This window comes from Embiotoca jacksoni, unplaced genomic scaffold (assembly GCF_022577435.1).
Source record: "Embiotoca jacksoni isolate LCO1_2020_lvr unplaced genomic scaffold, fEmbJac1.0.p SCAF_5, whole genome shotgun sequence".
Taxonomy (NCBI): domain Eukaryota; kingdom Metazoa; phylum Chordata; class Actinopteri; family Embiotocidae; genus Embiotoca; species Embiotoca jacksoni.
The window spans coordinates 10,704,143-10,718,143 of NW_027185403.1; the positions used below are offsets into that span (position 1 = coordinate 10,704,143).

A 14,001-nucleotide genomic window follows, 5' to 3' on the forward strand; every position below is an offset into this window, starting at 1 on the left:
CTTTTTGTAAATGTTGTTGGAGTGAACGTAGCCAAAATGCTCAATTTTGAATAAGTTGTATAAAAGAATATCTCTTTGTAAAAATAGTATTACTCTTAAGGTTAAAACATTAACCTGTTCTCTCTCTTTGTGCTGGTCTCACTTCTATCTGTCTCCCTGCCTGTGCACACAGTGTATTACTGATCATTATCTGGGCTAACCTTAACTCACTGTCAGTGAGATCGTTCTGAAAAGCTGATAGCTTGGGGCAAAGAAAATCAAACATAGCCTTGTATCTTTTTAATGAATCTGACCTTCTATCTAACTCATATCTTCTATCTGACTGTCAAAATTCCTTTCTTTCTCCTTGTGTTACCTTGTTAAGAAGTGTCATCTCCCTCCACTGCCTCCCATCTCTCCTCTCTCTTTCTCCATTTGCTTTTCATCTTGATCTGATCAGACCATGTCCCTGATTTCTCAAGGTGACTACCACCCACCTTTCCTCTGTCTGGATTCGGAGCCACTCCTCCTCTTATATATATGACAAACTTAATTAATTATTTATAGATGATAAAGGAGACCCATGGAGGAACTCAAGGCCTGAAGTCTCCTGATGTTTGGAGTTACACATTAGAAAGTCTGGAGGACACATTAATCTGACCTAAACCAGCCTGGAGGGATTGACACCATATGTAATTTGGAAAGGTTGTACTCAATCACCTCCTAATGGCAACCACAGCATCTGGTGGTGGTGAAAGAGTGTTGCATTTTTTTTTTTTTTAGCAAACTAAAAGAAAACAAGGAAGTATAAAAGATGGACAAGATGAGGTAATTAAACTGACGCTTTCAAATGTTTTGGTGTGACTGGGAATGATGCAGTTTTGGTTCGATGATTTGCCTCGTCTTTGGCTTAAGAGTGTTCATTGCAAAAGAAACATTTTAAGCATTGGTTAGTTACAAAAGAACAGGCCTGTTGCAATTGCATACATCATCGTTGCATGTGACTGCAGGTGTTAGGATTTAAAACACTTTTAAAGGGTTTATTTGACTTTCTTTTGGTTTGTGCTTTTTCTTTTAATTTAGTTAATGAGCACATCTGACATCGAAACAAATGACTGATCATTCTATCGTAGCCGGTGTTGTATTACCAGAATAATTAAAGCCAAGCTACCTTTTAGCGGTTTGTGGCTCATTAAACAAATCAACAACAGCTCAAAGCATGAGATGAGATACTGTTGTTTTTCATTATTCAACTAAAAGCATGATTCTCATCATTTTATTAAGTGGTTTTCAATCTGTGAGGGAAACCTCCCCGGTGGGATGTGGGGAAGGTGTCAGAGAGATATTCCGTAAGGTGAAAAGAAAGAGGTAAAGGTCAGCTATTGTTGTCCCGCCGATTTCACCTTCTGGCCAGCACTGTTTGCAGCTAGAGCAGCAGCAGCGGCTGTGATAGCTCGCAACGAAGGTACTTTAAAACTCTTTACCCTCAGCCACAATATGCAGCTAAAATGGAAATCATAGCAGAGTTATACCTCAAGTCTAATCTAAATACACAGACATGACACATATACTATTAGATCCAATATTATTCACAATTTCTAAGGACATCATCATCACCAATGTTCAATGCTAATAAACATTAATTTATACCCTAAAAAACAAAAATTACACTCTCTCTAATTTCACTAATGATTCCATTGATAACGCCACCTCATAACTGTTTAGCAACGTCACATTGTCTATTCTAATCAACTACAAAGCTAATTTCTCTCATGCTGAAGTTAACGGATTGTTTTTTGTTAGTGTTTTAATTTCTTTGTAAGTGGGTGTGCTTGTACAGAGTTTTGTATTTTTGTGTTTTATATTATATTTTTTTGTCTAATAGACAGAAAAAAAATTTGATTGTGCTTATTTCTTTCAAATGGGTTTATCTCAGTTTAGCGTTTCTCTCCACATACAGCAGGTAGTTTGTGTCTGTGAAAAACTGGTGGCTTGTTGTTTTTTTCTGGCTGCCAGATTCTGCTGATCTAAGTTCGCAGACATGAAAGACAGCGGGAGTGAGGAAGTGTTTGGAGGGAGGGAGGGAGAAAGAGGGATAAGGAAGTAATTCCAAGCCCTGATTCAGTGTTTGATATTTGATCCACAGCTCTAATTGATGGCTTCACAATACCGCCTGCATGTCTGTCTGTCTGGTTGTCTACTGCTACTACATCCGGGGTAAAAGTTCACCGTCACACCATATTCAATGCGTTGGAAGAGGAGCTGTGGCAAATGTATCTCTACTTCTGTGCACATGAGTGTCACCACTGGGACAAATCAGGTTCCAGTTGTTTGGTTTAAGGAATCACCAGTATCATAATTTAAAGAAGTGAGAAAGTATCACTCAGTTTGACTGTTGAAGAGGCGGTTATCATCACACATCTGTTCTAAATACATAGTAGTAGCTAACTAGGTTCAGTAGTGTCCCGGCTGTTTCTTTTTTTCCTGTGTCAGGTTTTCTGTCAAATTTTGCTGTCACTCCCTGTTGGGAAATAACTAAACTAAACATGCATAATGGTTTTATGTATCCTGTCAATATAAAGATTAATTGAAAGGAAAAAGCAAAAACTGGAACTATGAGACTGAGATTTAATTTACAAAAAGGGGCACCCAAAGGCAAAATACATATTTTGTGAAGAGAAAAGAAGGAAGTAGAACCTCACAGCAAACAGACATAAAAAAAAAAAAAAAAAGCTTTCCTTCAAATGTTGATGCACTGGTTTTCTTTCATTAAACACTTATTGTCGTATGTGCAACAGGCCATTTTATCTCTGTGTTGTGTCCTTGAGTGTGTGAATATTTTCAGCTTCACTTTTCTGACTCAATGCCCAACAAAAGGACTGCGAACACAGGCAGCAGTGGCGAACCAACCTGTCCAAAACTATTTCGGTCACGCAGAGAAAAAAAAAAAAGACAAGAGGGTTCCATTGAAATTCACTCTGGGCCATAGAGCAAAGTCCAAGAGACTCGAGAGAAAAAGATGGGAAGAGCAGTGGAGTCAGAAGAAGAAAAAGTGGAATAAGAAGGAGAGAGGGATAGAGGGATGGGATATCAAAGGTTTTAAAAGGAGAGAGAGAAATACTTAAATCTTTGGCATCTGTAGGGGGATGTGCAAGGAGAGAAATGGGAAATGAAGCACTCACAGCAATTTAGGTGCGAGAAAGAAATAGGAGAGGGGGACATATGAAAGTTGTCTTCTAAGTCTGAGACAGAGACTGGGTTTGGTGTGACCTGGTGTGATAAGTGGCTTCAATTGGATCTCGGCATTAGAGGAGGGAGAGAAATGGGAAATTAACAAGCAAGTGAAGAAAATGAGCAAGAAGTCCTTAAAGGTAACAAAAGACTCACAAAAGCAAGGATTGATTGAAAGGGCAATGATAGGGAGCAGAAAGTAAGACAATGAAAGGAAAGGCTGATGTGGGGAGGAAGTTCAGTTATATAAATGAACAGAGGGATAAAGCTTCCAGAGGTGTGTGTTTAGTAATGCTTAAGACTGCACCTCTGCCTTCAGGAGAATTTTATATAGGAGGTGAAGACAGATGATGTCTAGCTGTTGGTATTTTGCTCTCTCTTTCTCTGCTCCAGACCGTGGAAATGAAGAGCACTCTGAAATGTTATCTGTCTAGTCCTGAAGGATTATATCACACACACAGACCACCTATTCCAGAGGTAATGTCACGCGGATAGCCAGCCAGATAAAATGTTATTTGTCCTCTGCTCAGCGCCTATCTCTTACCTGGGGCATCCACTGTTTTGTAGGTGCAGCTGCAGAATCGCTAAATATAACTGTGTGTGGCTCCACGTGTGCATGCTTGTCTTAGCGTACATGCACGGATGCAGGACTTGATTCATCAACAGGACGAGGGAGGATGACTCGACAAAACAATAAATACCTGCTTAAAATTTTCCCGCTGATTCCAGTGTGTGTGTGTGTGTGTGTGTGTGTGTGTGTGTGTGTGTGTGTGTGTGTGTGTGTTGTGCTTGTGTGTGTGACATGCTCAAGTACATGTACCTCCTTTGATGTCATGCGGCAGACGTCTTGATCTGCTGACAGCATAGCATGATTCAGGTCTTCACACAGTGACCAATCTGCTCTGTTCTCTCTAGCAGAAGAGAGAGAGAGAGAGAGAGAGAGAGAGTGTGTGTGTGTGTGTGTGTGTGTGTGTGTGTGTGTGTGTGTGTGTGTGTGTGTGTGTGTGTGTGTGTGTGTGTGTGTGTGAAGCAAAGGAAGATATTGGATGAGATGAAATATCAGTGCATTTGGGTGTTAGTGAGTTTTTCCTTGTTTTTTATGATTTCTAAATTTATATCCAAGAATTAGAAGTTATTCTCAGAGGGAAAATCCTTGTGATATGTGTTTAGACGTAACTCTATGAACACTCAAAACCTTTGCATAGTTTGCAAGAAACTGCCTCAATCCAGGAATAAGAGTGCTACACAAAAGTTTAACAACACCCTTCTGCATATTCTATCCTCCACGACAAAGCCGGAGCGTTTGGATTGGCAGGCTTGGTGCGACGTGCAGAATGGCTCTTGTCCTCCAGGCACATTTATCAAGCTCTCAAAAGAAACAGAATGAGAAAAAAAATATGTCAATCACTTGCAGGAGAGAAAGAGAAAGGGAAGACGGAGATTGACAGACAGAGACACACCGAGAGACAGGCGGAGGCAGAGGTCTGTGTGGATTGCACGCACACCCTGTCAGTCCCACAGGGCTAAAGGAACGAGGGGTTTCTTTTCTCCTGGATTATATTTTAAATTAGGGGTATCATTAAATATATTGTTCAGCTGCCTCTCTGGAGGCAGTATGATGGAGAGAAGCATCAACATGCGTGACAGTGTCAGATAAGCTGTCTTTGTAGCTGCACAGGCGAGTGTGATCGTGCATAAAAATACAAACACAGATTTATGTAAAAAGATGCAACAATCAAGTGGCCTCTCGCTGCAAGACATCAATTTATTTTTCCTTTGGGGTTAAAATGACTGCAAACAGATTACTGTGTGTCCGTGACTGTGAGTGTGTAGTTTCCCACACGGATTAAATCATGTGAACAGGAAATTAACACTACATGGTAAATGGACAGAAATGCCTGCAGACGAGGAAACTCCAACATGCATGTGTACTCTACATGTGTGTATGTGCATGTCAGATTGGGTTCCTATGGTAACCGTCAAGGGAGAGCAGCAGTTGAGTACGTGTTATCGCTCCACTGTGTTTGCTCAAGGAGAAAAGTTGGATGAGGAGAACAGAAATGAAAGAATACAAAGGAAAAGTACACAGTGGGAATGAAAGAAAAGTTTGATATGGAGAGAGAAAAGAATTGTTTATTTTTCCCCTGATGACAGCAGTAGATTGACAGTCTCTCCTCTCCTCATTGTTTTGTGTGTGTGTGTGTCTGTGTCTGTAGCTTGCACTGACACAGAGCTGCACAGTCTGGCTGCCAGACTGAAGGACTGGTTTGGAGTTCTTCACCTTGATGCCAACAGAGACCTCAAATCCTCTGACAGCTTTGACTCCCCCACTGGACGTGAGTACATCCCCTTACAATGTGTGAGAGTGCGAGTGCGAGTGCGAGTGTGTGCAGCCCCTTCCTGCAGGACAGCCACGCTTTTCAATCCTCATTAAGGCTGACATTGATGTTGACAGTGACCGTGCTTTGTTCTCTGTAACGTCAACATGTCTGAACACATCCCAGCCCTGCCGCTGAAAACACTCTCACACTTTGAAATCTTAGTGGACTACTTTAAAAACATAAAAATGTACCTGGATGTGTTCTTCAGTTTATCTTCTGTTTTTTTGCCTCCACTCTTTTTTCTCCATGTAGACTTTGACACCAGCATCTTGCCCATCTGTAAGGACTCACTGGGCTGGATGTTCAACAAGCTAGATATGAACTTTGACCTCCTGCTGGACCAATCAGAGCTGAGTGCCATCTACCTGGACAAGTATGAGCTGTGCATGAAGCCTCTCTTCAACTCCTGTGACTCCTTCAAGGACGGCAAGCTGTCTAACAATGAGTGGTGCTACTGTTTCCAGAAGCCTGAAGGTGAGGGAGGGGAAGGAAAGATAGCGACTGAAAACTGATTTTTGAAAATAAAAGTAGTGCAGGGAATGGAAGAAGTTAAGTGGCATTGATTAGGATTAACTATGGTAATTGTGCTTGTATCAGAGTGGTCATTTCTCACTAATAATAAACCATAGGGGGATAACAAAATGCTTACTGATGCAGGTTTTCAGTCAGGAGCAGAGGCAGTAAAAGGCAGTAAAAACAAAAGCTAATGTTACAACTATTACCCCATTTTTGTGTTGTAAAACATCAATAGGTTTTACTAACACTGGCCTACTGTATCGATCACAACCAGTTTTTCTTAGCCACAGATTCCCAAACTTTTCAGACCATGTTCTTCTACGTATCAAACCAAATTTTCCAAGAACCACTTCACTGTGCAAATACCAACAATATATTTCAGAAGATAAAATTTTCGTACTTAACCATCCAGCATTCAGAAAGGCTGAATAACAACAACATAAAGTCATGGTTTCAAAATCAAATAATACATTTACATTTATAACAAGTGGCGCCACTCAGCGACCCAACTGCAGACTCACACTGTTCTTCAGTATTGAAAAGTTTATCTGACCTGTCAGGTTCAGCGTTGTCACTTGCCTCTAATAGATTTTTGGATCTTGTAGACAGCATCAATCTAACATGAGCATTATGCTCTGCATACGCTAACGCCCAATGCCGTGGCTATCACTGTATTGTGTTGTTTTTATATAATACCTGTTGTCTGTAATACAATTTAAATGAATGACAGCAATGTTCCTATACGGGGTATGCAGTAGTGATATCACTGCACCTCCAGATAAACTTTTGCCAATGAAAGTATAATTTAACCCAACAGGAATGATGGCCAGTAGAATAAGACCCAAGTTATAGAACCATCAAATGCTGCCTTAAGGGTCATGGTACAATATGACTTGGGAAATGGCAGTAATGTCACAAACACATAAATTGTAGTTAGTGAGCAAAAGCAAGTGTGTGGTACTGAAAGTTAATGACGGATTGAAGAAGGTAAACAATAGATTCAGACAAAGATAGAAGATCCAGAGAAAAGTGAGGATAGCAGGTATTTAGGAAGCTAGAAAGAGGGTTGTAAACAGAGGGTAAACAATACAAGAAATTATTAAGCTGCTAGTTGTAGTAACTGTTCAGTAAAGTGTATGGTAAAACAGAGCAGGACTTGTTTGTTTTCAGCTGTTTGTAGCCCAGAACGAGGTCTTTTAATGAAACTATTTTGTATCTCCTCTTGTTACAGGATTGCCTTGTCAAACTGAGAAGAGCAGGATCCAAAATCAGAGTCGAAGAAAGAGCCTCATAGGTCAGTCGGAATAAGTGACAGCTGTCAGTCGCTCACTTACTCACTCACTCCTCTGGATGCCCTTGGATGAAAACACACACTGAAATGACAAACTTATCTCTCTTCAATAATTCCAAGGAGGAAAAGGGGATCACAGACATTAAACTCGCACTATAAAGCCCATCCAGGCATTTTGTAGCCACAGTATGTCACCTGTCCCCACCGAGCACATCGTATAGTGTTCCGGCTCACAACAAAACAGCTTGAAAAATGAGCTGGGACTGGGTCAAATGAAGGTAACAGAAAATAGGTGTGAGTGTTTGTGAGGCTCCATGTATGTGTGTTATTGAAAGTGACTGCTTCTCCTTAAACAGGATGTATGGTTGTTGTCCTGCAACCTTCACAGCAGTAATTGATTGCTGATCTCCCTCTGTGAATACACAAGAACGGTGGTTGCAACTTCAGTACACGTACATGTAACCTCTGCTGAGCACTGATCAGATTATAGGCTCTATTTTTTTATCAACTTAATGTTCTTAACCCTTTCCAACCACTTTCTATTACCTTTTTTTTTTTTTTCCCCTTCTCATGTTCTTCTCCTCTGTCCTGTTATGTCTCACCCTCTCTCTTCTCTTTGTTTCTAGGCTCTTATATTCCTCGTTGTACCGAGGAGGGCTACTTCAAATCGACCCAGTGCCACGGCAGCACCGGCCAGTGTTGGTGTGTGGACAAATACGGCAACGAGATCGCTGGCTCTAGAAAACAAGGGAACCCCAACTGCGGTAAGATTACAACACATACACAGTTTCCTGTTGTAAAATAACATATTTGATTGTGTTGTGTTTGCTCTTATTTGCTACCATAAATTTCTTTCAGCGTTTGTGCTTTGATCCAAGTGCACGTTTGTCTTTTTTCACCCTTTGTAATCTGGTACAGACGAGAGAGACCGCCGCACTTCTCTTTAAAACATAACGTCCAACTGAAACATACAGAGCACTACAATTGCGGTTTCGTTCTATTTCTTTGCCCAGTAACTTACAGGTATCTACAGATCAGGTATCATTTAGGAAATAGATTAAATCAAGGCATGTCTCTGTCTGAAGCCAGTCTGACTGTTTCTAATATGTCTGATTCTATCTGCCTCTGCTATTCTGCTCGTGTAGCTTTGATAAAACACCAGTATCTCGCAAGTCCAAAAGGAAAAATTTGCCACACTTGTCAGCCGAGAGAAATGTCAAAACATGTAAATAAGAATTCGTAACAGTAACTAAGTCGTACCAAAAGAATATAAATAATTAAGTGCTTTGACACGTCAAAGTCATAGCTAACAAGCCAGCAGTGGAAATTCAAAGGGAATGGTCAAAAAGCCGATAGAAGCACTTTCCTGCAAATCAATTGCTGAAGGATTTCACTGTGGAGAAAAAAAAAATCCAGGCAGACATACTGATTACCAATCAAACAACCAACTCACAGGCACAGATTACAGCTCACTCCAATGCCAGCACAGTCCAAATCCTGTAATTCTGTAATTTCAGTTTCCAATATTGATAACGTGTCTGTCTGGCCACCATACATACATACATACATACATACATACATACATACATACATACATACATACATACATACATACATACATACATACATATACACACACACACACACACACACACACACACACACACACACACACACACACACACACACACAGCAGTCCTTTGTCTCCGGTCTAAAAAACTCTTCTAACTCTGGTCGAGTGGCTTCAGGCTCGAGTTGCCTGGAGTTTCTCCCATTCTGCCCTTCATAAAACAACAACAGGTAGCAATGCTGCAGCTCTCCGCTTAAAAGCCTAAATACAAGGACGGAAAACTGATTTTAACACTGTAAGTGCCACTCAAACAAAGTACAGTGTGCCCAGATGTAAAAACACTGTTTGAGGTCCCAATTTCAAAAGCAATGCTTCAGGCAGGAGTTGCAATAACAATGTTGTGACTACATCGGATTTAAAATTAGTCCCTCATTTGCCAGACAGCACTAAAGCTAGCTATTTAAGTAACCCCTTGACTCTTGAATGTGTCCGATGGAGGAATAATGAACATGAGGGTTGTGTCCATCTTCGTCTATGCTGCTCTTATTTGTCCGGACAGGAACAGCATGCACTCGTCAGTCTTGACAGTTGGCTCACGGTGGTCCACTCTGACTCTGATATCTACAGCCATGCTAGTGTCTCAGTTAGGCTGTGCTTATGTACAGTGGAGAAGGGGCTAAATGCTAACACTTCTTAGTGGGAGTGTATGTATTGTCCCAAGGTCCCATGACTCCCAGCTCAACCTTAACCTACAAGATCCTATCTTATATTAAGTGAATACAGAGGTGGAGAACATCATTTTCAGGTTCCAATTATGTGATATGTGCTATACAGTACAGGCTGGGGAAAATAGGATCCTTTAAGTGTTAACAAAGAGTTGATTTTAATTTAGCATGTCGGCATACAAACGTAGCCTAATTAATACAAAGTGCAGCTGAGGACGAATATGATTAGTTTTGCAGGTGTTTGGTCATTAAAAAAAAAAAAAAAGAATTGTATCAGAAAAATTCTAATTTTGACTTGATGATGAAACCGGAGGAAAAATTGAGGGATGATCAATAGTTATTCAAATTATTTCCTCCAAGTGTTTTTGAGGCATCTCACTAAAAAAACACAAATGTCAACCTCGTAGTGGCACTAAAATAATAGTCCGGGGATCATCAAAGTCAGCGTGAGTTATTGTCTGGGCCAATCAATTTAGATAGTTTACAGGATGAGTGAAAAGTTTGATCGGCCAGGGGCAACAGGAAAAGATATTAGAATACATAATCTGGGAAATCAGTGTGAATATATGCACCATATTTCATCACCCATCCAGTATTTTCTCATGATTCAGGAATATTTCTTTGCTTCTAATCTGTTTTCCTTTGTCGTTAATTTACAGACGTGGACCAGGAGACATCGGGGGATTTTGGCAGCGGCGGTGCAGTCATTCTCCTCGATGACCAGGAGGAGGAGCCATCACAGAGCGGACGGAGCCGGCAGAAGAAGAGGCGGGGCCGGATCAACCCCCGGGGAACCATCGAGGACGACGAAGACGAGGAAGAGGACAAGGATGACGAAATCGGCTACGTTTGGTAGCTCCACCCCATTTTACTTTGCCATCAGCTGACCATGAAACTCCGTTAACTCAGCACAGATCTGAAGCCATTCCAGTGTCTCTTCCTCCAGTTACCTTGGCAGCAGTCCCTCTTTTGGCCCCTGAACCTGCTCTTGTAATCCCTGTCCCTCATCCGAATCTCTCTCTTCATCGAACCTCATCCGACCTCTTCATTTTCAAGAGTTTCGCTCTTTCCTCACACAGAGAACAGAGACTATTAGATTTCAACAACAACTGTCAAGCCGCTGTTACAATTCTGCTCAAGCTGTCCACTTTCTGCTTCTACCTTCCCCTAAACCTGCGATCTTTCACCCCGTCTAACAAGTACTCTTCTCTATAATCTCTATTACTCCTTCTATCTCCTTCCACTTATTCATTCTCTCTCTCTCTCTCTCTCTCTCTCTCTCTCTCTCTCTCCTATTGCTGTCTGTCCATATCAGAGTCTCTGGTCAGTCTGTGAGCCCAGATTCATGCATCAGATGATGTATTGGATGTAAATATGTTTCCTCCAGGGAGGCCAGATTGTGGATTACCCTCCCTGTTGTTCCATCAGCGGTTCATTCTCATGTCCTGTGTTCAACAATCGGGCCCCTTCCAGTGTTCAACGATGTTTCCGAAAACTGCTGCCGCAGTTCCAGGCTGTGAGATGCTCCCTCTCCCTGTTATTTCATGGAGGATTGTAAATTATTTAATTGTTGATCTTGAATGTTCCGGAAAGCCCAGGAAGCAATGAGATTAATGATGTATCGTCGTTGTTGTTGCATGTTTCTCATCGTGTTTCTGTAAAAGAGAGATTTACTTGGCCAGGTCTAGCTCTATGCATCTCAAACAGAACGTGATGCCTATTTGGCTGCTACAATACTTTGTTGCTATGTTGATGCTGTCTAGTGTCTTTTTGGTTCTTCTCCCAATCTCAGGAGGTAGGAAGTTGCATTGCAGAGCGATAGCAGTGTAGAAAAGCAAACTGCGAGGCCTACAGTCCAAACCTGTGGCGTCTCAGCCAGCTGTTCTTTTACTAATTGGTCAGTAGGGCTGCTGAGGCTTTTTGACTGTGCATGGACACCAGAGGAGGAAGCTGCTCCTGAGCTGGGAGGACACATGAAGTCAAGCAGAGAAGAAGCTCTGTTCTGCCTCCCAACATTGGATATGTTCAGTGATTTGAAATTGAAATCTTCACCGTGTCAACTACGTGAACTTTTATTTGTAACTTTGAAAATTTAAGTAAAGTGGCACTTTGAGTGTCTTTTGAACCTTACAGGTCTGTGTTCATGTGTCTCTTGTTCTCCAGGCAATCCAATTTTTAGCACCAGCCGCACATATTTCATGTTATTTCACCAAATCATGACGAAAGAATTGTGAATAAAAACACATCTCTCACTTTGCTTTGAAACTACAAACGCATTGACATGAGTTTCTCGTGCTGTTTGGTTTTTATTTTTTCTGAAGCCCGGATTTCTCTGCAATAGAACAATCAAAGCCCTCCATCAATTCTGACCTTTTCCAACCTTGAGAAAGCAGCGTCCCCCGTTAGAAGCAGACATAAATGGTAGCGGCAGAAAATACTCTTATCACTTGCCTTTGAGAGAGGAGAAGCACAAAGCTGGCCGTGCCCAAAAGAACATAAAAGCTTAATGAGTGTTTTTGTAATATCACTGGCTAATGGGACAGCTGACCCCGCTGGCTTGAAAAAGCCGGCTCAGCACTTTGAAAACACATTGTACCGACAATCAGAGGCTAAAAGGACAACCAAATCTTCTGGCTTGAAAAAGCCTATTCAGCAGTTCACAGCACACTCTGTCAGACAGAATAGACAATGGGCTTAACTATGTGCATCAAATTATGCCCAGGGCTGTGGAGGGTGTATTATCACCCAATTTTGGGACCTTGGCTAGTGCATCATCTTCCACTGTCATTTTTATCACAAGCACTGTCTGCTGCTTTTTTGTCTGCACGGTTTCCACCTTATTCCCACCTGTACAGCATCTTGCGTGAATTTTGTGAACTCTGGCTATTCCTTTCACTGGATAATTTTACTTTTAAATAAGTGATGAAACACAGCCTGTCACACTTACAGGAAAAAGTTTGATATTTTGGGAAATCTCTTTCCTATTAAAAGTAAATTAGAATATCAATACTACTCATCTCTGTGTAGATGAATGTGAAGCCAGCAAGTGGAAACACTTAGCAAACACCTTGCAAATGCCAGTTCACGGAAAGCAATAACAAGTCACATGCATAATCCAGACAGGGTATATTAGGCAAGAAGAATGTTTGATATATTCAAATAATCACAATCCTAATTCTGATATTCACATTTTTGGATCACATAACAGTTAATTGAGGAACTTCGGCTAACAGAAGACATCTACTACACGCCAGTGCTCACTTTCAACCCTTGTTGTCCCCCCACACACACACACACAGAGTCTCATTATTGTTTCTATTTTCCTCCACTCTCCCACTCACTCTCCTGGAGTGAGTTTCATCTTCATCTCAGTAAAGGGGATGCATGGTTGTGTTTTATCCTCAGGGCACTTCGTTGCTGTGTTTCATTTCTCTATTGGCTGCTTCTTTACTATCCACAGATGGCTTCCCTGTCGGGTAGACCCTCCCATCAACCCAGGGTATCCATGGAGACCAGTGATGGCTACAAGCGTGGCTTTAGGCAATTGGTTTTCATTTTTGCGACAAAAGGGAGCGGCTTGGTGGAGTTTTTCATTTAATATAGGTTGGTGGGGGGTTTTTTTTGTCTTAGAAGGATGTCTACTTTTACCCTTCTAAACATTGGTTAACAGTTGTAGTTGTAACAGAATTCATCAGACAGGACATCTTGTTTAATCCCAAAGTGTAAAAAAATAACAACTTCACCCCGGGAATAGGCCGTCACACAAACCCCTGTAAAACCACAGCTTGTTTCCTCACAGGTTTTATGTTTACCATTGAACTTTAGTGGTGCTGGTGTGGTGACTTGGATATCTTTGGACAGGGCCTTCCAAACTGCCCCCCCTCCCCAAGGAAACCAAAACGAACCTCAGACACGTCCCTGATGAAAGCTGAAAGTATTAAGAACATAAAGCAGCTGTGCAGCAGGTTTAAGTTTTGGTTAAATTGCCCAACTTTTAATGTATAACCGAATATTGTAGTTTGTTAGAACTTTTTGAAAGGATACTTTTAATTTAGTTTTGTATGTCTATGGTAACTCATAAAAGTCACATGACTTAATGATGGACCGTGTGATATGAAACAACCTCATATACCATCCTGATCGATGCCTTGCATTCACTCACTTAAATCTAGATAATACTTTAAAACAACAGTGTTCTCTGTGTCTGAACACTGAACACTTTAAAGCTGTACTGAACCAGACTTCAGCAAAAAGAACCAACTTCAAATGGAGTCCTCTTAGCTTCATTTGCATTTCCACCATATAACC

General features: G+C 41.2%; 1 protein-coding gene across 2 annotated transcripts in view; it reads left to right on the forward strand.

Annotated features, from left to right (window-relative positions):
* The window catches only part of spock1 (SPARC (osteonectin), cwcv and kazal like domains proteoglycan 1), a 105,278-nt gene extending 93,455 nt beyond the window's left edge, over positions 1-11,823 (forward strand). For both annotated transcript variants that reach the window (XM_069170538.1, XM_069170537.1), the window contains exons 8-12: positions 5,427-5,546; positions 5,844-6,065; positions 7,339-7,401; positions 8,025-8,162; positions 10,353-11,823. In XM_069170538.1, the coding sequence (XP_069026639.1) occupies positions 5,427-5,546; positions 5,844-6,065; positions 7,339-7,401; positions 8,025-8,162; positions 10,353-10,549 (740 nt within the window). In that variant the 3' untranslated portion in view covers positions 10,550-11,823. The remainder of the gene's footprint in view (positions 1-5,426; positions 5,547-5,843; positions 6,066-7,338; positions 7,402-8,024; positions 8,163-10,352) is intronic.
* The last annotated feature ends 2,178 nt before the right edge of the window (positions 11,824-14,001 follow it).